The sequence below is a fragment of the Mustela erminea genome, chromosome 12, assembly GCF_009829155.1.
Source record: "Mustela erminea isolate mMusErm1 chromosome 12, mMusErm1.Pri, whole genome shotgun sequence".
Taxonomy (NCBI): domain Eukaryota; kingdom Metazoa; phylum Chordata; class Mammalia; order Carnivora; family Mustelidae; genus Mustela; species Mustela erminea.
In genome coordinates this window covers 29,686,769-29,709,806 of record NC_045625.1, presented here as the reverse complement: position 1 = coordinate 29,709,806, position 23,038 = coordinate 29,686,769, and the positions used below count along the sequence as shown (strand labels likewise).

The window sequence follows — 23,038 nt, the reverse complement described above, 5'->3', positions numbered from 1 at the left end:
ATAAATAAAATATTTTTTAAAATACAACAAAATCAGTTACGAATTTTTAAGCAAACAGCCCATAACTGTGAATGGTTACCTTGGGACTCCAAAATGGGGTGTGTGTGTGTTTGTAGTTTTTATACCATTCACACTAGAAAAATCCATCCAGGGGCGTCTGGGTGGCTCAGTGGGTTAAAGCCTCTGCCTTTGGCTCAGGTCATGATCCCAGGGTCCTGGGATCGAGCCCCACATCGGGCTCTCTGCTCAGCAGGGAGCCTGCTTCCCCCCTCTCTGTTTCTCTGCCTGCCTCTGCCTACTTGGGATCGCTCTCTGTCAAATAAATAAATAAAATCTTTAAAAAAAAAAATTTAAAAAAAAGTCCATCCATTGAAATAAGTGAGAATGACAAAAGTCTTCTCAGGATGCCTCAGTGGAACAGGTGCTTTTATTTGAACTGATATGTCTCTGCAAATATACCCAGTCACAATAAGGAACTTCTTAGGCCTGACAATTATTTAAACCCTGAAGGGTGTGCAGGGTCTGTTAGAGACCTTCACCTTCCTGGTGACCAGTGTCCTTTGTAATGAAAGGGGGACTTTAGTTCTCCTCCAGCCCCCTTGCTTAGGATTAAATGAGACTTCAGCTTTGGTGTAAAGCTGTCAGCTGTCCTGATCAAAGACAGCATACAAAAACTGGACTCTAGGAACGAGGGACAAAAGGGAGGGAGATCTGGAAGAGGATAGGGATGAAATAGCAGAACTGAGCCTGCATCTCCTGCATATGTCCAAAGACAGCAGACTCTAGTTAAGATCTCTGGGGGAAAGCGTCTTCATGGAAAGGGGGAGAAATTAGACAAGACTGGGATAGCTTTTGCCATCCTGGGTGAAAAAGTTAAGGAAGAGATATGTGCATGCAGTAGACCACTGAATCCGAAAAAGCACAGATATAACTAGCAATGATTCCCCATCTTCTGCCTGGCTAGCTTGGATGTGACTCTCCTGCTGCTGGGCAAAAAACATTCCCGAGGAGATCTGATTGTTACTGCATCAGGCTCTAATGAGGTATAGGCCAGGGGTGGTTCTGTTCCCGAACATGGGATGAGCCAGTGACCGGGAGAGGTTGAGTGGAGCAGCGGCATCTGAACATCCTGCCACATCAGCCAGCAGCTCCGTTCACTTTGGACATTCCTGAGTGACACATGACATCTCACGGTAACAACACACACATAGACCTGTTTGTTCCCCAAGACCAACAGGACAACGAGTTTGTACCATGGCAGCTTACAGAGACATTGTTCCGTCCAGGTGACAATCAGATTCTACAAAAGAGACATTGACTACACAGATACTTAGAAAGTGAATGTGGTTAAGGGAAAAGGGCAGGAGCTGGAAGTCATGGGAGCCAAGTTCCCACCCCAGCTCTGTCGCTGTCCAGCCGGGCCAACCTGGGAAGGCTGTTTCACCTCCCTTGACCTCAGTTTGTCCACCTGCAAAGCATGGCGTGGAACTCCAGGCACCGTGAGCTACTCTCTCAGTGCTTTCAAGGGGATCTCCGGATGGAAGCTCACTGGAAATTTAAAAAAAGCCAACAAACATGGCGCTGAAACAACCCGTCAACGCTTCAGCTCCCATGTAGACATCCAGCTTCACGAAGGGACTTGTTGGCCTCTGGTTTGATCATTATCGGCAAAGGACATTTAAGTGTCACTTTGGAGGAGAGTAGTTTTCAGACCTCGTCTTGGAATAAGTTCAAGAGGAGTCTCAGATCATTTCCAGTTGGAACAAACCATTATTTTTGGCTTGGTTGGGGATGGCGCCACGTGACGGCTGAGCTACATCTCCTTCACGAATTACAGTGACAAGTCAGCCTTCATTCTAGCAGTTTGGTCCAGAATGGCTGCTCCCCGGGCGGGAGCCCTACACCCTGCGGCACACTTGAAACTACACCATTAATATCTCCATCCAAAATACACTTGAGTGTTATAAGCTTATCACAGAAAAGAAAAAGAACTAGTATTTGCCAAGTGCCTTCCCTGGGCTAAGCACTTGCTGAGTGTTTTACAAACATTCTGTCTCTTAATCTTCAAGGCAACCTTCAAAGGTAGGTATCACCATCCCTGTTTTATAGGTGAAGAAACTGAGACTCAGAGTGGTCATGACTTGCCCAAGGGCACATCACTGGGACATGGCAGAGATCTGAAATAAGAATTCAGGCCATTCCCCCATCACAGTCTATGCGTTTGCCTTCTCTAACATCATGATACCCAGAAGGAGGGAAAACAAATGAGGGTGAACAGTCAGCCAGCAAAATTCAGAAAAAGGCTATGCTGTTAGTAAAGAGCTCACCCATTTTACATCATTCTGCAACGTCCAAGTTTCAAAGAATCTGAATATGATGGAAATATTCGATAAGAAATCACTACTGAACATAAGCAACCTGACCTTGATGACCCAGAAGGCGCTTGCAGACCTTGCTGTGCCTCAAAGTTCTCACTAACAATACCGACCATCAGCACACTACAGATGAATGGAAAAGAAACACCACATAAGGTAAGTAAGATCGCCTGCCTCCAAGTCGCCAGGCACCACGACGGCCTTTACCGACTGGCTTTACTACACCAGGTCAAAGAAACAAACAGAACCTGTCAATATGGTCCTGCCTCTTCAGACTTATATTCTAGACATAAATCCGTTCTCATGCCCAGTGAGAGAGAAACCAATTCGAAAGTATCTTGCCTTTCACCAAATTCTACCCTTAAAATCCTAAAACGGTCATATGTTTGTGCACAATATTTTTGGCAGTTACGAGCGCTTTCACAAAGCAGAGCCGAGGACGACTGCAGAATACATGTGGTACTGAAGTGCCCCCTGGGGGAGGCAGCGTGGCTCTGTGGAGGGAGAGGGCTCCCGCCGTGGGGCGGACAACCGCTCCTGCCAGAGCTACCAAAGCCAAGTTTCTTGACAGGCCTGTTTTCGGCCATCTCAGTGCCTAGATCCCTAACAACATGAAACAACATAATAATTGCAAGCAGCCACGTCCAAATAAAGAACTCGATATTGGAATCATCGAGAAGCGGCCACGTTCAGAAAGGCATTTCCTGTCACGCTAGAGCAGACTGGGATGAAAGTTGTACCGAAGGCTGGAGAAGAGCCCAATGTGCTTCACGAGGTTGGGCTCCACCACGTAGGCCCGCTCCCCCTTGGCCCTCAACAGGGAGTAGAGCGCCATGTCCTTGCCGAAGCCCTTGTGGCAATACACCTGGGACAGGTAGGTGAGGGTCCGGCGGGCCGCAGGGGCCGGGAAGAGCATGGCTGGGGTGCAACACTGGGAGGCAGGGACCACGCTGTACAGGGAAGGACTCAGCCGTCGCAGTTCCAGGAAATAGTGCCGGCCCACCAGTTCCACCAGACCCATGCTATACAGGGAGAAGAAGAGCATGACGGGCCAGCTGAACCCGGGGCGGCTGGCAAACCGCATGTATATCCAGGTTAGCAAGGGCCCCAGCAACATGCCCACACCGACCCACTCCAGGATCCGCATGGGCTCCGGGTTGACGTAGTGCTGCAGCCTCTCGGGATGGTAGAGCTTCAGATAAAGCGCATCTCGGAGGTGCGGCTCCGAGAAGCGAGCCCGCAGAAGGTGCTCCAAGACCGGGAAGATCTGCTCCTCCGGAACGGCGTCGTCTTCCACCATCAGGACGTAGTCTGGGTTGTAGGTCTGCAGGGAGGACTCCAGGCAATAGACGTAGTCCTGCTTCTCCTTCTCAAACGAGTTGGTCGAAGGGTCATCACCATAATCATCCTCAGTGCCCTCATAGCGGTTGGCCACGGGGACATACTTAGACAGCAGCTTGGCGTCGAAATGGCTCACGCTACGTTCCACGTTGCACAGGAAGAGCTGGTGGCCCTCGCACTGGGGGCCGCATTGCTGCAGAAGCCGGTGAAACTGGGACACCACCTGCAAGACATAGTGGAAGCCAGGCTGCCTGTCGACAGTGATGATGGTGATGACCAGCCAAGGGCGGGGGGTGGCCTGCCAGATGATGGGCACCGAGCCATTGGCAGACGGCAGCTCCTCAAAGTAGTGGAGGGCAGCTTCTCCTTCTTTCAAACTTTGCTGCAGGAACTCCTGACTCATCTGGTTCAGGTGCCATTGGCGTAGATAGAAGTAAGAGTGCAGGAGGCGGTGACAGGCTAGGGGGGCCAGCAAGCCGAATGTCACCACCGTTAAGATCAAGAGCTGGACAGCGGTGCTGCCCCAGGAGAGCCGTCTCAGCCTCCGGAGGAGCATGGCAGCGGGAGGGGCTGATGCACTCATGAGGTCAACTTCTGGTCAGGTCTGGTCCCGAGAACAAACCATCCTGGAATGCAGGCCCAAATCAGCGCAAGTCAAACCTAAAGAGAGACAAGTAGAGGATGGTGAGAGACCTTAAACAAAACAAAACAAAACCTGGGCACAGAACGCCGCACATATCAACCCAGAAATTCTACCTCTAGGCTGTAGCTACTAGAGACTTCAAAGTATTTTCTCTAGCACGCTCTTCTTTGGTTGTGTCGGTCAGTGATCCCCAAGATTCTTTCATTATTTCTACGAGTGAGGAAATCCTGGTGTATCCAAGCAAGTTGCCACACCCACAGATGGTAAGTTGGGTTTACAATGTGCCAGAAAGTCACGGGGTAGGCTAGTACGATCCTTATTTCAATGCAGCAGCTACAGACACCTGCCTTCTTAAAACGGATGAAAAAGGAAGACTTGACACAAAGCAAATACACTTCTAAAGTAAATTCCAAAGTTAAGTTGTGTATTGATAGACTATGCAAACTGTCTTTTCTGCACATCCCAAACAAGGAAAGGACTCTTTAGGATTCTTTAAGATGTCTTTGTCAAGATCTTCCATTCTAATTTCTCTAATCTCATACAACTAAAAACTGCACCTTGGGGCACCCGGGTGGTTCAGTCAGTTAAGACAGTTAAGTGTCTCCCTTCAGCTTGGGTCATGGTCCCAGGATCCTGAGATCCTGGGATCCTGGGATCAAGTCCCTCGACGGGTTCTCTACTCAGCGGGGAACCAGCTCCTCCCTCCTCCCCCTGCTCCTGTGTGCTCTCGCTCTCTCTCAAATAAATAAAATCTTTAAAAAAAATTTTTTTTAAAGATTTTATTTATTTATTTGACAGAGCAATCATAAGTAGGCAGAGAGGCAGGCAGAGAGAGAGAGGAGGAAGTAGGGTCCCTACTGAGCAGAAAGCCCGATGTGCGGCTCGATCCTAGGACCCTGGGATCCTAGGATCCTAGGACCCTAGGACCCACGACCCAAGCCGAAGGCAGAGGTTTTAACTACTGAGCCACCGAAGTGCCCCTCAAATAAATAAAATCCTTTTAAAAACCCTGCATCTTAGTTTAATCCTGATTGTTCTCCCATTTTATTTTTTATAGCACTAACCCAGGGGCCAGTATCTCCCATATGCACATGAACTCCAGAGCCCCAGACGTGGAAGGGGAGGAAATATCTGAAGAAAGGTCCATGAGCAGCTCTGCAATGAGGCAGGGAGGGATAGACAGAAATGAAGATGGAAGAGACAGCTGCGCCCAGCCTGGTCCAGAAAGGATGTTGCAGGCGGTGATGGTTCACAGTGCAGGCTGGAGGTCAGGCACACGTGACTCCCAACTCAGGGGGTGAAAAGTCGCCTCTCCGCAGCTGTGGGGCACCTGGCTGGCTCAGTCGGAAGAGCCGGTGACTCTTAATCTCAGGATCCTAACTTGGAGCCCCGTGTTGGGCATAGAGATTACTTAAGTAAAACTTTTTTTTTTAAGGTTTTATTTATTTATTTGCCAGAGAAAGAGAAAGCACAAGCAGGGGAGCAGCAGGCAGAGGTAAAGAGAGAAGCAGACTCCCCGCTGAGCAAGGAGCCTGATGTGGGACTTGATCCTGCACGACCTGAGCTGAAGGCAGACACTTAACCGACTGAGCCACTCAGGTGCCTCCAAATAAAACTTTTAAAAATGTATCCATATAGGGGCACCTGAATGGCTCAGACGGTTTAGCATCTGACTCTTGGTTGCAGCTCAGGTCATGGTCTCAGGGTTGTGGGATCGAACCCAGCATCGGGCTCCGTACTACTGCACTGCCTGAGATTCTCTCTCCCTCTGCGCCTCCCCCCAGTCACACACATGCTCTCTCTCACCCTCTCTAAAAAATAAACAAATAATATCTTTTTAAAAAATGTATCTATACAGGGGTGTCTGGGAGGCTCAGTTAGTTAAGCATCTCCTTCGGCCCAGGTCATGATCCTGGGGTCCTAGGATCAAGCCCCACATCAGGCTCCCTGCTCAGCGGGGAGTCTGCTTCTCCCTCTCGCTCAAATAAATAAATAAAATCATTAAAAATAAAGAAATAAAAAAGTATCCATACAAACTCGAGTAATACCTCCTTGGGAGTAAGCAGGCCTAATGATCTGAGGGAAAACAGACTCAGACCGAGAAACAGAATTCAAAGGACAAAGCCAGTGTAACAACAGTAATGTGAATACAAAACTAAGCGGTGTCTAAAGAACAGAAGGTAAACCTTCTTATGTCAGAAGCATAATAAATTGTGTACACATTTAGAAGAAACCACCTAGCTTGTGAGTTATCTTGAAGGAAGGGCCACCCAGGCACCATATGAAGTTATGGTACAGCGTCCCGGGCTGTCACTTCCGTGTCCTCCCCTTCTTGGGCATACAGAAAGACCATATTCCCTAGCCCATCTTCTTCAGGTGGGATCCGGTGACCAGGACTTGCCAGGAAAATATGAGCAAAGTGGCAGGTGTGACTCCAGGGCCAAAGCAGTTGAGAGCAGATGTGCCTACTCGACTTGCTCATTCTCCATTTGCCAACTTTGGAGCGGGGTGGGGGGGGGGGGGGGTCTGGAGGAGTGTCGAGCCACCAGATGGCAGGAGCCTGAGGTCCTGAATGACTGAATAGAAGAGTGGTGCTTCCCGCTACTCACCTCCCAGGAGCTTCCCAATCTAGAGTGGGCTGGTGGGGAGTCATGTGTAATCCACCGTGTCGAGTCACTAATGATTTCTGGACTTTTCACTGCCCCAATAACCTGTCCAGCCCAGTAGAACCATGTACAATACCACACTTCTCTCTATAGGATGATGACATAATAATTCATCAAAGGTCTCATTTCAGCTTCAGTGGCCCATTATACTGTGGGACCCAGAGGTGAGCCGGACTACCCCAGTACTAGTAAGAGATCTGGCTGGTACCGGAAGTGGGGAATAGCAGGGAGAGGTTTGGAGAGCACACAACCCCAGGCCCGCGGGTCTGAGGTCGTTCAGAGTACGGTAGATGGGATGCTTCTCCCTGTTGGCTCAGGCCAACGGAGTGAATAAACCACGTGGACGCACATCACTCCTAGCGGAAGCCAAGGACCAAAACTGGATTGAGCTTATATTCCTGGTAAGGAATGGAGTCTTTCAGGTGGTTTCCGCTCACCTTGTTCTCCCTGCGTCTGCTGTCACCCAAGAGAGCTGCACCCACTTGGAAGAAGGAACGAAATACAGTCAGCGGGATAAGGCATGCAGCTTGGAGAATGCCAGGCACACGGTGAGCGCAAACATGACACCATGATGATGATGAGAGCGCAGAGCTCTGTGTTTGGTGCAAAATCCCCACCCACGCTCCTTCGACACGATCTTCTAGTGACAGTTTCTGGTGAGGCAAGAATGTGACGCTCTTTAGCTCCGATCAGTCCCAGGGGTGGGATGTTTAAGGGCTGTGTGTGTGTGTGTGTGTGTGTGTGTTGTGTGTGTGTGCACGTGCACAGTTACAATTTAAAAATATAAATGTGATGCTATCGCTCTCCTGGTTAAAGCCCTTCTTTAGCTTCCCACTGCTCTGGTAATAAAATCCTCATTTCCTATTATCGTCCACGAGACCCTTTATGATCTGGACTGTGCCCTTACCTGTCATCTTGTTCGACTGGCCTTTTCTCAAGTTACTCAAAATCAGAGGTTGGCAATATTTTTCTGTAAAGGGCTAGAAATATTTTAGAAAATATGTTTTAAAAATTTAATTTTAATTTAATTAAAAAATATTTTAGATTTCATGGGCCACATACTGTCTCTGTTGCATATTCTTTCTAGACATTTTCTTCTATAAAACTCTTTAAAAATATAAAAACTATTTTTAATGCTCCAGCCACATGAAAACAAGCTGGAAGCCAAATCTGGCTAGCAGCCCATAGTTCACCAATCCCTGTTCTAGACCAGTACTCTCCAATAGAAATACGATGCAAGAGCCACAGAGGTAGTTAAAATTTTCTAGCGGCCACAGTAAAAAAGTAAAAAAGGTAAAAAGTAAAGTAAAAAAGTAAAAAGAAACAGCTGAAATTAATTTTAATAACAGATTTTAAGTACAATACTCCAGAACTATTATTTCAAGATGAAACCAATATGAAAAATTATAAATGAGGAATTATATGTCCTTTTTTTAATACTAAGTCTCTGAAATCCACTCTATGTTTTACATGTACAGCATATCTCAATTCAGACTGGTGGCATTTCAAGTAACCAGTAGCCACATAACACCAACTAGCAGGGTGGCTCTAGACACACTGATCTTTCCAAACACTGACTGTGCTACACTCCTATCCAACTCCTGGCCTTTGCTCTCACAACTCCCACACCTTGGAACAGTTCATTCCCCCACCTTCCCTGCTTCTTCGCACTGATACCTTTTTCTCATCCTTTAATACACTCTCTCTGGCCCATGCAAAGTAGGACCTACAAAACTGGCAATCACGTATTTTCCTAATGGGAATTAGCTCTGTAGAATTAATTTGGGGATACCTAAGAAATCCACTAATGACTCAGCAATTCCATTTCTAACATTCCTTCCTAGATATGTATTCTCATGTGTCAGAAATGACTTGCAGCATCATTTATAAGAGCAAAATACTGCCAAGTGCTCATTAATTGAGAGTGAGTCCAATAAATTATGATCCATCCAAAGACAGGAATACAAAGTACCCATTAAAAGCAAGCAAACTTGGAAGAGACAAGATGGCAACATAGAAGGCTCCTGAACTTCTCTTCTCCCAGGGATGCATCAAATGTACAGCTACACCATGAGAAGTTGCCTGAGATAAATCCAGAACCTAGCTGAGGAACCCCTATGCATAGGGGAATGAGATAATACCCACATTGAAACACGTAGGAAAGAAAGGCTGAGACACACTCCAGCCATAAATCCCACCCCAATACAGTGTCCTACAACCGGGGTGGGCTCCCAAAAGATCTAGCTGTGAATGCCACTGGGGCTTGCATCCATGAGACCACAGGATCACAGCAAACAAAGAAGGTATTCTTTGTGGGTGCATGAACACTTCTCAACTCTATCCCCTCTGGGCCCAGCATGTTGGGAGCAGGCAAAAATGACCATCCCCAGTTTTTCTGTGGAAAGGTTTAGATTGCATACTTTACAAGTTCCTGCCAGGGGGTAGAGCTTCTCACTTAGCCCGTACCTAGGAGCTGGCTGAGATTCTTCCCAGAACCCAGGGGAAGCGATAGGCACTTCTCCCATCTTCTCCCTTGGGCTCACTCCAATGATAAAACCAGGTCACCAGCATCTCCCTGGAAGGAGCTTTACACAGGCCTCATGTCCCAGCTTTTGCAGCAACACCTGAGTGATGGGCCCCTGGGTCACCTGGCCCCAAGTCACCAATGGTATATGACTCAAAACACTGAGAACCAGTAGATGAATTCAGTAAAGTTGCAGGATATGAGATCAACATATAAAAATCAGTTGCATATCTATATAGTAACAAGGAGAAATTAAGAAAACAATCCCATTTATAACACCATCAAAAAGAATAGTCCACTTAGGAATAAATTTAACCAAGGGGGTGAACAATCTGTATGCTCAAAACTATAAGACATTGTTGAAAGAACTAAAAATGACACAAATAAATGGAAAGATATTCTGTGGTCGTGGATTAGAAGAATTCATATTAAAATGTCCATATTACCCAAAATGACCTACAGATTCAATGCAATCTCTATTAAAATTCCAATGGCATTTTCCACAGAAATAGGAAAAACAATCTTAAAATTAGTATGTAACTACAAAAGACCTCAGATAGCCAAGGCAATTTTAGAAGAACATAGGAGGTAAGCTTCTTGACATTGGTATTGGCAATGATTTTTTTTTTTTTTTACACCAAAAGTACAGGCAGCAAAAGCAAAAATAACTAAATGGGACTATATCAAGCTAAGGGTTTCACACAGCAACAGAAACCATCAATAAAATGAAAAGGTAACCTACAAAATAGAAGAAAATATTTGCAAACCACTTATTAGACAAGGAATTCATATCCAAAATATACAAAGAATTCACACAACTCAACACTAATAATAATAATAATAATAAACTTGTTAGAAGAGCAACTTATTAGAAGCAGTGCTCCCAAAGATCTAGCTGTGAATGCCACTGGGGCTTGCATCCATGAGACCAACAAGACCACAGCAAACAAAGAAGGTGTTCTTTGTGGTTGTATGAGCACTTGCTGACTCTATCCCCTCCGGGCCCAGCATGCAGGGAGCAGGCAAAAATGATCATACCCAATTTAATAATAATAACCAACTTATTTCAGCAGGCAAAGAAGGATCTGCATAGACATTTTTCCAAAGACATAAACCACCAACAAATCTACTTGAAAAGGTGCTCAACATCACTATTCATCATGGAAACACACATTGAAACTATAATAAAATATCACCCCTCTATCCCACCCTTCAAGTGGGAGTCTTAAAGTTCAGGGTGCTAGATATGTGGCCCAAACCCTTTATTCCTCAGGAAGAAGCCGGACATGGGGTGTTCCCTCCAGGTTGTAGGGCACTGTATTGGGGTGGGGTTTATGGCTGGATGTGTCTCAGCCTTTCTTTCCTACATGTTTCAACATGGATATTATCTCATTTTCCCTGTGAGTAGGGGTTCCTCAGCTAGCTAGGTTCTGGATTTCTCTCAGAACCTTAACAGACACCTTAACAGACCTTAAGATGTCTATTATCAACAAGGCACGAGATAACAAATGCTAGCAGAGATGTGGAAAAAGGAAACGCTGTATACTGTTGGCTGAAACATACATTGGTAGAGCCACTACGGAGATATGGAGGGAAGAAAGTATGGAGGTTCCTCAAGAAATTAAAAACACAACTACCAAATGATCCAGCAATCCCCCATCTGGGTATTTATCCAAAGGAAATAAAAATCCCTCCCTTGAAGAGGGATCCAGGACTGCAGCCTTATTCACAATCCATATAGCTTTCACAGAAGCTCTGCGGAAACAAACCCCGTGTCCACTGATGGAAGGATGAATGGATGAAGACTATGTGGTGTATCTATGCAATGGAATAGTGTTCAGCCTTGAAAAAAAGGAAGGACATGATGCCATTTGGGACAGCAGGGAGGAACACAGAGGGCATTATGTTAAATGAAATAAAACAGAGAAATACAGATACTGCACGGTACCTTCTGTATGTGGAATCTAAAAAAAAAAGTCAAAGCAGAATAGACAGTTGGTTACCGAGTACTAAGAGGAGGACTATGGGAGTCGGGAGAGGCTGGGCAAAGACTATAAACTTTTCGTTAAAGATGAATAAGGTCTGGGGGTGCCTGGGTGGCTCAGTGGGTTAAAGCCTCTGCCTTCGGCTCGATCCCAGGGTTGTGGGATCCAGCCCCGCATTGGGCTCTCTGCTCAGCAGGGAGCCTGCTTCCTCCTCTCTCTCTGCCTGCTTTTGATCTCTGTCTGTCAAATAAATAAATAAAATCTTTAAAAAAAAAAAAAAGATGAATACGGTCTGAGGATCTAATGCATAACCCGGCGACTACAGCTGCCGATACTGTGCTGGCTAAGACACAATACTGACATTAGCTAAGAGAGAACTTAAGTGTCCTCACCACAAAAAAAAAAAAAAAAAGAAAGAAAGAAAGAAAAAGTTCAAAAAAGCAAACTCTTCATATACAGATATGGAAAAATTTTAAGATATATTTTCAGTGAAAGGAGAGTTAGATTTGAAAAAAAAAAACAAAGACTGGGGCTCCTGGGTGGCTCAGTCATTAAGCGTCTGCCTTGACTCGGGTTATGATCCGAGGGTCCTGGGATTGAGTCCACATCGGCTCCTTGCTCTGCAGGAAGCCTGCTTCTCTCTTTCCCACTCCCCCTGCTTGTGTTTCTTTTCTCCCTGTGTCTCACTCTGCCAAATAAATAAATGAAACCTTTAAAAAAAAAAAAAGACCTAGAAAAGTATGTATTTATGTATATATTTATATATGTGTGTATTTTATGTGTGTGTGTGTGTGTGTGTGTATGCTACCATTTGTGTAGTGAATCATTTGTGCAGCCAAAGGAGGAAAATGTGCTCAAAGGGCACACTTTTAAATCCAGCTATGACTGGAGGGGACCTAAAAGCACCCAGTCTTCCCAGGTCCTTGGCTTCCTGTTTTATTTTCTTGGATCTTGCTAAGGGGCCTGATGTGCATGCAGGGCTGGCTTCAAATTTGCTGCATAAAAGAGGCTTGTATGTTCCAGGTGGATACAAGAGGAGAAAATTTTCTTGAGGCTGTTTTTCAAGCAAGCATGATGATCTTCCTTCGATTTTGTTATTTGTGTGGGGCAGGAGAAATTAAGGAGATGTGAGTCTCCTCCAAGCCCCCACTGTGCTGCTGTTCTCAGGCCCTCTCCTGCCCCTTGACACCCCAGGCTCCTGATTCTCCTCTCTGGCAGGTGGGTCAGGAACTGCAGCACCTGGTGTTGACATCAAGGGGACCTTTAATCCCAGGCAGTTTCCCCACTGGGGGGCAATAAAATCATTAACATCTCAGAAATAGCTTACTTTAAAAATATAGTGTGAGAGAGCTGTTCTCCTGACCATCAGGGAAGGAATCGGATTCAGTTCAGAGGGCACATGGTCTCTGCCTACACTGATAAGTTTCTGCAGGGGTGACGAGCAACCCCACACCTTCAGAGCTTATGATAACGACATGCACTTCTTGCTCCCGGGTCTGTGGATTGCTGTGCTTCAGCTGGGCTCAGCTCTGGACTGCGGGTCAGAATCAGACTGCTCCATGTACCTCTTGTTCCAGGTCACGTTGCAGAAGGAACAGCCATCTGAGCACGCTCTTTTGGTGGATACAAGAGGTACACAAGAGTCAAAACACGAAGCTACATTCACAGCCTCACTTAACCACGCCATAGATTAAGTCCACTCACCATGCACCAGCCAAAGCAATGGGACAGGGAAATTGACTCCTCTGGCAGAGCACAGGAAGGGGAAAATGAAGGTTCAGTGGGAAGCAAAAGCAGCAGGCCAATTTCTAAGCCCGCAGCAAAAAAGAGAAAGGCTCTAGCAATCTGCTCAGAGTCTGGGACATTTCTGAAACACTCACAAGACATCTGGCCCCATATCACTATACACAGAATGAGTCAGGACAGATGAGAGCAATGACCCCTAAATCTCAGGAGTTCATAAGAAAAGAGGTTTAATTCTTGCTCATGTTACTTGTCCGTTATGGATCACTGAAGACTCTGCTCCCTGTCATTCGCACTCCGGGACCCACGTAGATGGCACTGCCTCTTTTCCAGACACTGCTGGGTTTGTGGCAGAGGAGAAAGAGACGGATATTGGACCACAGCTGGCTCTTAAAGTCACAGCTCAAAAATGATACACACCACATCCACTTACCTTTCATTGACCAGCGCAAAATTACACAACAACTCTTGAGTTCAAGATAACAGAGTTATGTAATTTTTCTGCAAGAAGGGGTACCGAAAGACATAGAGCCAAGCCTGAAGCTAATGATTAGAGAAATACACGTCTCTCTAGGGAGTGGCAGAAAGTATCCGGAACAATGATGCAATCTAGCACACCCATCGCGGGCTCTGAGAGGTGGGATCGGATCCTTCAATGATCAGATGACTAGTATGCCTGAAATCCAGCCACGTGGAGTTAGGCAGGCCTTCAAGACAATGTTCTTGTTTGCTTTTTATTTAATATTTTATTGATTTATTTGACAGAGAACACAATAGGTAGAGAGGCGGGCAGAGAGAGAGGGTGAAGCAGGCTGCCTGCTGAGCAGAGACACCCCCCCCCATGCAGGGCTTGATCCCAGGACCCTGAGATCATGACCTGAGCCGAAGGCAGAGGCTTTAACCCCCTGAGCCACCCCAGGCACCCCTTGTTTGCTTTTTAAAACATCCTCTTAAAGGATTTAACTAATTGCTGCACTATGCGGTGTGGTATTCAGGACCTCCTATAATTTATTTCAGTTTACTGATTTGGTTTTAGGATAATTTACCTGAAAACAGGATTTTGCATTGGTAGTTTGAGGGAAGAAGTCTCTACTCCCAGCCCAATATGGGGGTGGGACAGAAGTAGGACCACGTGTGCATTATCACTCTGTTTCCAGAATTCCATAGTTACCCATGGCATCACCAGCTCAGGACCACATCCAGGAATGCTGGGGACTGACTGGGATCTGTGAGGTGGCCTGGAAACAACGACACCATTACAGTCCTGATTCTAATGTGTAATGATTACTGAGTTCTTATCTATACCGTACTGGTGCACTTTGAAACACAACCATTTTCTAAATTGGATGATGTCTGTTACTGTGTCTCGGATGGAGGGCTCAGAAAAGACAATAAAAGACAAAGACGAAGACATGAACATGAAATAGGGCTAGAATGAATAAATGGAGTGACAATGACAATTGCATTTTACTGCAGCTTTTAAAAATTAAGCTGGGGACACTTGGGTGGCTCAGTCGGTTAAGCAGCCGACTCTTGATTTAGGCCCAGGTCATGATCTCAAGGTCATGGGATCCAGCCCCACCTGGGGCTCCGCGCTCAGCAGGGAATCTGCTAGAGAGTCTCTCTCTCTCCCCCTCTCTCGCTGCACTCTCTCTCTCTCAAATAAATAAATCTTTAAAAAATAAAATAAAATAAAAATTAAGCTGAAGGAGTTGCAGAGGTATGTGAGGCAGTACACTAGGCTGAGTGTCAGGAGAGAAGCTGTCAAGAACACGGTTTCCCAAGTCTTTCCTCCTACATGAATGGGAACACCACTTCCCAGGAACCTTGAGTCCAAAGGATCAGTACGCACTGACTTCTCACCCCTATGCAGTCACTTCCCACCCCCTAGCAATGCCACTGCATGGCCTCTTGAAGCCTCTCTTCTCTCCTGTCCTCCCACAGCCATGCCCCTCTTCACTGCCTCGCCCTAGTTACTCCTCATCACCCCCCAGCCAACTGACGGCAACGGGCTCCTAACTAGGCCTCCAGCTTCCAGAAGGAGCAGCGGATGGATCTCGGTCCAGGTCTGGTCCCAACACTCACTCATTAGGTCCATTTGTAAAGAAATCATTTATCTGAGACTATTCTGCCTCTGTCAAAGAGGAAAGTGAAAAAATACCTCATTTATGGAGGCATTGTGGGGATGAAATGAGACAATGGCTATGAAAGCCCTTTGTCAGACAGAAGACACTGCAAATGATGGTAATGTTTCACATTATATTCATCTGATGCTCTTTTCTGTGGAACCGTTCAGGATTCCCCAATGACTACAGAATGAAGTCCAACTTCTTTGCCAAGATTCCTCACGACCCAGCTTCAACTGTCTCTCCAGTCATTTCTTCTCCTCGCACAGGCTACTTAACGCCCAAGAATGAGCTCAGAAAGCACCTCTTAAAAACCAACCCTCATCTGCCCCAACCAGAAATAAACTCTTGTTTCTCAAGTGCTTGGCCCCTTTACATAAATTTTCCCCCAGAACATTCATTTATCACTTGCTACGTTAGACTGTATCTATGTATAGCTATCACTTATTAAGCTCTTACTACATATCCAAGTTCTCTAACAGACTCTTACATCTATTTGATTTAACCAGAATAGCAACTCTTGAATAGCAATGGAATTAAAATAAATGCTAGCGAGTCGAAAGCAGGAAATTAAAACAGGGGAGAAATTCCAAAGCCCATATTTTGTTCACAATGCCTGCTGCCCTCCATGGCTTTATTCCTGACCCCTGACTTATGCCCTAGTTAGACTGATAAATCCTTTGTTAGTGGATTCGGTCTCATTTATCTTCGGTATCCCTTGTAGGCTCATCACAGTACTCTATGCATAGGAGAGGCTCAATGTTTGTCAAGCAAATAAATGCCCATAATTAAGTCATTTGACCTCTGTGGGTCTCAATGCTTCAGCGATTAAATTGGGAGTATCGAAGAGCATGGCCTTAAAATGTGCAGAGATCAACTTATTTGTACATGTCTATTGAGCACATATTGTGTGCTAGGCAATGTTCTAAGCATCTCATCGATCCTCACAAGAAGCCTATGAGAAATACTATTATTCAGCCCATTTTATACTTGCAAAAACTGAAGACAGAATTAAATTGTACCAGAGGTTAACAAAGCTTTTAAGTGGGTGGGAAAACTGAAACCTAGGCAGACAGACTCCGGAACCCATGTTCTCAACCAATATGCAATACTATCTCTGCAGAGATTGGAAACCCAAGAAAATCAGCTGAAACATCATTAGAAATGGTAACAGCATTTCAGGATGCAAATGTAAATATTAATATATAAAAATAATAATGTAAAAATATTTAAAATAATATACAGTATTACACACACACACACACACACACACACACACACACACACACATTGCTTCACCTTATCAGACAATGACCAAATTAATTAATGGGGTAAAAGAGCCCCATGAAAATGGGGTAAAAGACCTAGGAATAGGGCGCCTGGGTGGCTCAGTGGGTTAAAGCCTCTGCCTTCGGGTCGGGTCATGATCCCAGGATCCTGGGATCCAGCCCCGCGTCGGACTCTCTGCTCAGCAGGGAGGCTGCTTCTCTTCCTCTCTCTCTGCCTGCCTCTCTGCCTCCTTGTGATCTCTGTCTGTCAAATAAATAAATAAAATCTTAAAAAAAAAAAGACCTAGGAATAAATTTTTTAAATAGGCAGAATACACACACGTAAAATTCTACTGAAAGATATTTAAAAAGTCTTTGGTACGTAGAGAAACAGAACACTTTCCCAGCTGAAAAGCCTCACTAATGAAAGAGGATAGAGATCTCTTTCTCCAGAATTAATCTGTACATTTAACATAAAGTCAGTTCAATTTACTTTAAGAGGGAGTGGCCCAGTTCAACAAACGGGCACTTGATAAAAATTGGTGCAACCTTTGGAAGGAAAGTTGAACCAGTATCTATAAAAATTTTATATGTGCATTCCCCTTGACATAGAAATTCGTTCTAGGAATCTATCCCACAGAAATACCAACACTTGCTACCAAAGATGGACAAAGAATGTTCATGGCAGTTTTATTTGCAATAATAAGAAAAAGATAAAGAGGGGAAAGGGAGGAGGGACAGGGGAGGAGGAGCGGAGAGGCAGAAGGAAGGAGGAACTGCAGGGAAAGAAAATGCGCAGCAACAGGAAACATTTTTACATAATTACACAAAGGGACCACAGGAGCCATTAAAAAGGAAGTGAAAGCTTTCAATATACTAACATTTTAAAAGTCTTAGCTAGGTCTCTGCTAGGGACTGAATGCATTCCCCCCAAATTCATGTATTTAAACGCTAATCCTCGGGGCACCTGGGTGGCTCAGTGGGTTAAGCCTCTGCCTCTGGCTCAACTCATGATCTCAGGGTCCTGGGATCCAGCCCCTCATCAGGCTCTCTGCTCAGCGGGGAGCCTGCTTCCCCCATTCTCTCTGCCTTGCCTCTCTGCCTGCTTGTGATCTCTCTCTCTCTCTCTCTGTCAAATAAATAAATAAATTTATTTAAATTTATTTAAAAAGAAAATGCTAATGCTCAATGTGATGATATGTGGATATGAGGTCTTTGGGAAGTAATTAGGTCGTGATGGTGTAACTCTCATGTTGGGATTAGTGCCCTCATAAGAAGAAGTAGGAGAGCACTGGCTTGCTCTCTCTGCTCTCTGCCAGTGAGAAGACAGTGAGAAGGTAGCAGCCCTACACTGGGAAGAGGGCCCTCAGCAGGGCACCCTGATCTCAAACTTTCAGCCTCCAGAAAGAAATGTTTTGCTGTTTCCACCACCCTATCTATATTAACTTGTTACAATTTGAGCAGATTTTAAGTGTCTAAAGGAAAAATAAGGCAAACTATGTCAATGCAATTGCAAAAAAAATGTACAGAGTATGGTCATTCTATTTTTTTTTTTAAGATTTTATTTATTTATTTGACAGACAGAGATCACAAGGAGGCAGAGAGGCAGGCAGAGAGAGAGGAAGAGAAGCAGCCTCCCTGCTGAGCAGAGAGTCGGACGCGCGGCTCGATCCCAGGATCCTGGGATCATGACCCGACCCGAAGGCAGAGGCTTTAACCCACTGAGCCACCCAGGCACCCCTGGTCATTCTATTTTTAATATGGAGCATAATTCAATGAAAGAGAGATGAAGGTGTGGAGGAATGGCAGCTTCCTGTTTTGCTTCAACACCCCCCACCCCCGTTTTTAAAAGATGTTATTTATTTATTTGACAGATAGAGATCACAAGTAGGCAGAGAGGCAGGCAGAGAGAAAGGGGGGTGGGAAGCAGGCTTCCCACTGAACAGAGAGCCCGATGCGGGGCTCGATCCCAGGCCCCTGAGATCATGACCTGAGCTGAAGGCAGAGACTTAATCCCCTGAGTCACCCCTCGACACTTTTTTTTTCTTTTAAGATTTTACTTATTTCAGAGAGAGAGCATGTGCACAAGCATGAGCAGGGGGAGGGGGAAGGGCAGAGGGAGAAGCAGACTTCCTGCTCAGTAAGGAACCCAACATGGGGCTCTATCCCAGGACCTTAAGATCATGACCTGAGCCAAGGCAGATGCTTAAATGACTGACTGAGCCACCCAGGCTCCCCTTTCAACACTTTTGTAAAGAGTTATGTATTACTATTATGATAATTATTTTAAATGTTCATTCAACAAATACTGAGTCTTGTGCCGGGCACTGGGTTAGTGACATGACATTCAGGGCCCCTATACTCTGAGGACCCTTGTTATCAAAATCCGACAGAAATCCGAACAGGATTTTGTCTGTTTCTTTTGGTGGCACAGGGAGGGAGAGGTTAGTTAACTTGACCAAAGTATTCTAAAGATTTTCTGGGATTAATACTATGAAAAACTACTAGGAAATGCTTGCTTTGCTGGCATATACACTAAAATTGGGAGGATGTATCAAAAATTAGCATGGCTCCTGGGCAATGATGACATCAATTTTGCACTTCATAATTTTTTATTGTGATGGTGGTTACATTTGATAAAATTCATGAAAATATACATTGAAATGTGTTTTACTGCATGCAAACTGTACTTCAATAAAACTGATTTTTCTAGGGGCGCCTGGGTGGCTCAGTAGGTTAAGCCACTGCCTTCCGCTCGGGTCATGATCTCAGGGTCCTGGGATCGAGTCCCACATCGGGCTCTCTGCTCAGCAGGGAGCCTGCTTTCCTTCCTCTCTCTCTGCCTGCCTCTCTGCCTACTTGTGATCTCTCTCTGTCAAATAAGTAAGTAAAATCTTTAAAACAAAAAAAAAAAAACAAAAAAAACCCTGATTTTTCTAAAAGCTGGGAAAATGATAATACAGAGTAGTAAGAGAGAATCTGCCTAACCAGATTTTAAATCTTCCATAAAACTTCAGTAATTTAAATAACAAGGCATCAGCACCAAAATATGCTGATAAAAAGAAGCGAAAATCCACAAAGATACAAACGTGTAATAACTCAATCTACCGTAATGAAGCAATTTAAATCCGGGGTGAAAAACAGACTTAATAGTTTTGTGGCAACTGGTTAACTCTTCAGGAAAAGTAAATTAGCTCTCCACTTGATAACTTTGGAATATATTTCACATTAAAACTTTCAAACAAAAGCTTAAAGGTACCTGAAGAAAATACAGAAGATTATTTATATATTTTAGGAAAGGCCCATAGGTTTAGGAAAGCCCCTTCTCAACAGGTCTGCAAGCAGAAACTATTAAAAGAAAAAAAAAAGGTGCTATAGTGAGCGCTGTAAACTGTGTAAGACTGATGAATCACAGACCTGTACCCCTGAAACAAATAATACATAATATATTAATTCAAAAAATGACTAAATGGGGTGCCTGGGTGGCTCAGTGGGTTAAAGCCTCTGTCTTAGGCTTGGGTCATGATCCCAGGATCCTGGGATGGAGTCCCGCATCCCGCTCTCTGTTCAGCAGGGAGCCTGCTTCCCCCCCCCCACTCTCTGCCTGCTTCTCTGCCTACCTGTGATCTGTCAAATAAATAAATAAAATCTTTTTAAAAAAATTACTAAATGAAAAAGTTAAATTTGTGTATGGTCAAAGATGAAAAACTGATAAAAAAATCAGGCATAGTGGGAAAGACTATGCAACATAAATGACAGAATTATTTCTTTAATGCATAATATATAAGGAGTGCTTAAAAAATGAGAAACAGAAAGACACTCCAATTGAAAAGGGGGCAAAAGAGGGGCGCCTGGCTGGCTCAGACGGTGGAGTGTGCAACGGGTGATCTTAGGATGGCGAGAGCCCCACGTTGGGCACAGAAATTCCTTTTAAAGGGGTGGTGGGGCCAAAGAAGTAAGACAGTTCACCCCTGCAAATGCAAAAAGCCAGTACACAGAGGAAAAGGTATCGGTGGCCCCTGTGCAATCAGACGTGCAAATTAAAACAAGATACTATTTTTGTCCACCTTATTGATTTAGATGTTTGTATGCAGAGAAGGCTTTAAGACGATATCCAGAAAATCTCAACAAACTAGAAGAAGTTTTGTTATCTTTATTTTCTCCTTTACATTTTTCTGTTTCCTAAATGCTCTGTAATACACTAATCCTTCAAAAAAAATTCCAGTAATTTTGATAATGCTAGGTGTTAGGCACCCATAGTTTTCTCTTGTCACCTCCCAAAGTACCTGATAGAAATGCACGCCTAAAAAATCTATCCCCCTTACCAGGTTCTGTTCTCCTGGGGAAATACACGTGCGCACAGGCACACACACCTGCAGATTCTGCTAATGGGCCGCTCAGTGAGATCATCACTGGAGCGGCCCTGCGCTTCTCCCGGGGGCAGCACGGGACCAGCAGGGGATGCCAGGGTCACACCCGCCCTGCAGGAGCTCTCGCCCCGGAGCACTTCGGGCGCAGTGCGGCACCGGCAACGCCCGCGCCCAGAGGCCAGGAAGAGGATATGACTAGCGGGGGTGGTCCTCTCCACTCCTCCAGGAAAGAGAACGGGAGCGGAAGACCACAGTCCCGGATCTAGCGTCTGCTGCTGACCTTGGGCAGTCGCCATCGCGCTCGGGCCTCAGTTTCCCGGCCCGTAGGTCGGTGATAACGGTTCCGATCGCCGCGCTGGCTCCCTTCGGCTGGTCTTTCCGGGAGCTGGGAGGGACGCCTTCCTCTGCCGGATCGCCCTTTCTCGGTTCCCGGGCGCCGAGGTCGCCCGCAGAAACCCCACGCCGCAGCAGCGCTTTGGCGAGCCCGGCTGGCCGGAGGGGAGAACGCGCGGGGGGCCCTCGCAGGCTGCCGGCGGCCATTAGGCGATGCGATGCGCCCTTTGGCTGTGCAGCCCGGCGGGGCTGGCCGGGAGCGGGGTCTTACCTGGGCTCGCACGCGCCCGGCTCGCGCCTTCCTGTCGGCCTCGCGGCGCGGCCGAAGCGGGCGAAGGGTGCAGAGACGCCCTCGCCGCGACACTCATTCATCCCTGCCGTGACACCGGCCCTGGCCGCGCGGGGGATGCCTTTGTGGGGTCCCCGCGGTCCTCCGGCAGGAAGCGGCCGGCGCCCTGGGCCGGGCCTCAGCGAAGCTCGCCTGGCCGAAGCGCACGGCCGGGGGCGCAGGCCCTCCGGAGCGGCGCCAGCACCCGCCGCGGCTCTTCCCGCGCTAGCGGCAGCTCCGGCCGCGACGCCCGAGGGGCTGGGCAGATCGCACGCAGGGAAAACCTACCCGGTGGGGGCGGTCAGCTGGTGTGCCGAGGGCCGCCTCTGGTGTCGCCTAGGCGGGTGGGCTCATCGCCACAGAGGAACCATCGCCCAACCCGGAGGCCCAGGCGGAGAGGGCGCAGCGCGGTTCGGGTGCGCGCCGGAGCCTCACCTCCTCCCGCGGCGCAGCTCCCGCGCCGGGTCCCCTCGCTCCGGCAGGCCATGTGACCTGCGAGCTGCGGAGCGACCGCAGCCCCCAAAACCAGCTTGAGGGAAAAAAAGGGGGGTATGGCAAAAGAGGCGCCAACTGATGGGCAGAAGGGGAAAAGCAGGCTCAGGGCTAAGGAAATTGAAATGCTGGAAGATGAGGTCTCTGCGCTTTTCAGAGCCCCAGCCAGCCTGCAAGCGTGTTCTCTGCGGGAGGGAATTGGTTTTGCCCATAATAAAAATAATAGCCGACACCACCTCCGCTCCAAATCCCTATGGCACCTAGCCTTATACCAGGCGCCTTAAGAACGTTCCTCTAGATCTCAGTTCACTCCTGGACATTACAGATGATCATCCCCAATTTGCAAACGGCGAAAGATTTGAGAAGATGATTGCCAAGTGCAAACCCTTCCTTATTACAAAAGCCGGAAATGTAAACATGTATTAAAACATCAGAAAGGTTTGGTTTAACTAGGTCACCTAGCCAGGCAGGGGATTTAGGTCTGTGACCCTTTCCCCTTACCTGTCAAGTCTCCCGGGAGTGGCTTCTGTGGTTCAGGACCCATCTCCAACCCTTCATTTAGGCAGATGTTTATCGACAAATTGTTCTGACGTCGTGCCAGCACCATAGATGATGAGAATGAGGTAAGAATAACCGCCTACTTCCAGACTTCTTGTACATGAGGTTAAAAATTTTGCACAGAACCTCTAGAAGAGAGAGCCGAGCAAAGGGAGAAGAGACTCAGGAAAGAAATGAATGAAAAGTGGCTCTTATTACTGGAAGGGCTTTCATGCATTGAGAGAGGTCATTTCTGAGCTTCCTCTCTCGGAAATCATTTCGTTAACAGGCCACAGAGGTTTAATAA

At 46.4% G+C, this 23,038-nt stretch overlaps 1 protein-coding gene across 5 annotated transcripts; it reads right to left on the bottom strand.

Annotated features, from left to right (window-relative positions):
- Window positions 1-290: 290 nt before the first annotated feature.
- PGAP4 (post-GPI attachment to proteins GalNAc transferase 4) lies at window positions 291-22,796 on the bottom strand. 5 transcript variants are annotated; one of them, XM_032308216.1, is made up of 2 exons: window positions 22,696-22,796; window positions 291-4,376 (listed from the first exon to the last, which is right to left on the bottom strand). In XM_032308216.1, exon 2 carries the CDS (start codon window positions 4,297-4,299, stop codon window positions 3,088-3,090), a length of 1,212 nt encoding a protein of 403 aa, XP_032164107.1. In that variant the 5' UTR covers window positions 4,300-4,376; window positions 22,696-22,796; the 3' UTR covers window positions 291-3,087. The 5 variants fall into 5 exon arrangements, with proteins under 5 accessions (XP_032164107.1, XP_032164103.1, XP_032164104.1 ...); XM_032308212.1 differs by lacking the exon at window positions 22,696-22,796 and adding an exon at window positions 21,991-22,094; XM_032308213.1 differs by lacking the exon at window positions 22,696-22,796 and adding an exon at window positions 21,646-21,732.
- Window positions 22,797-23,038: the final 242 nt, after the last annotated feature.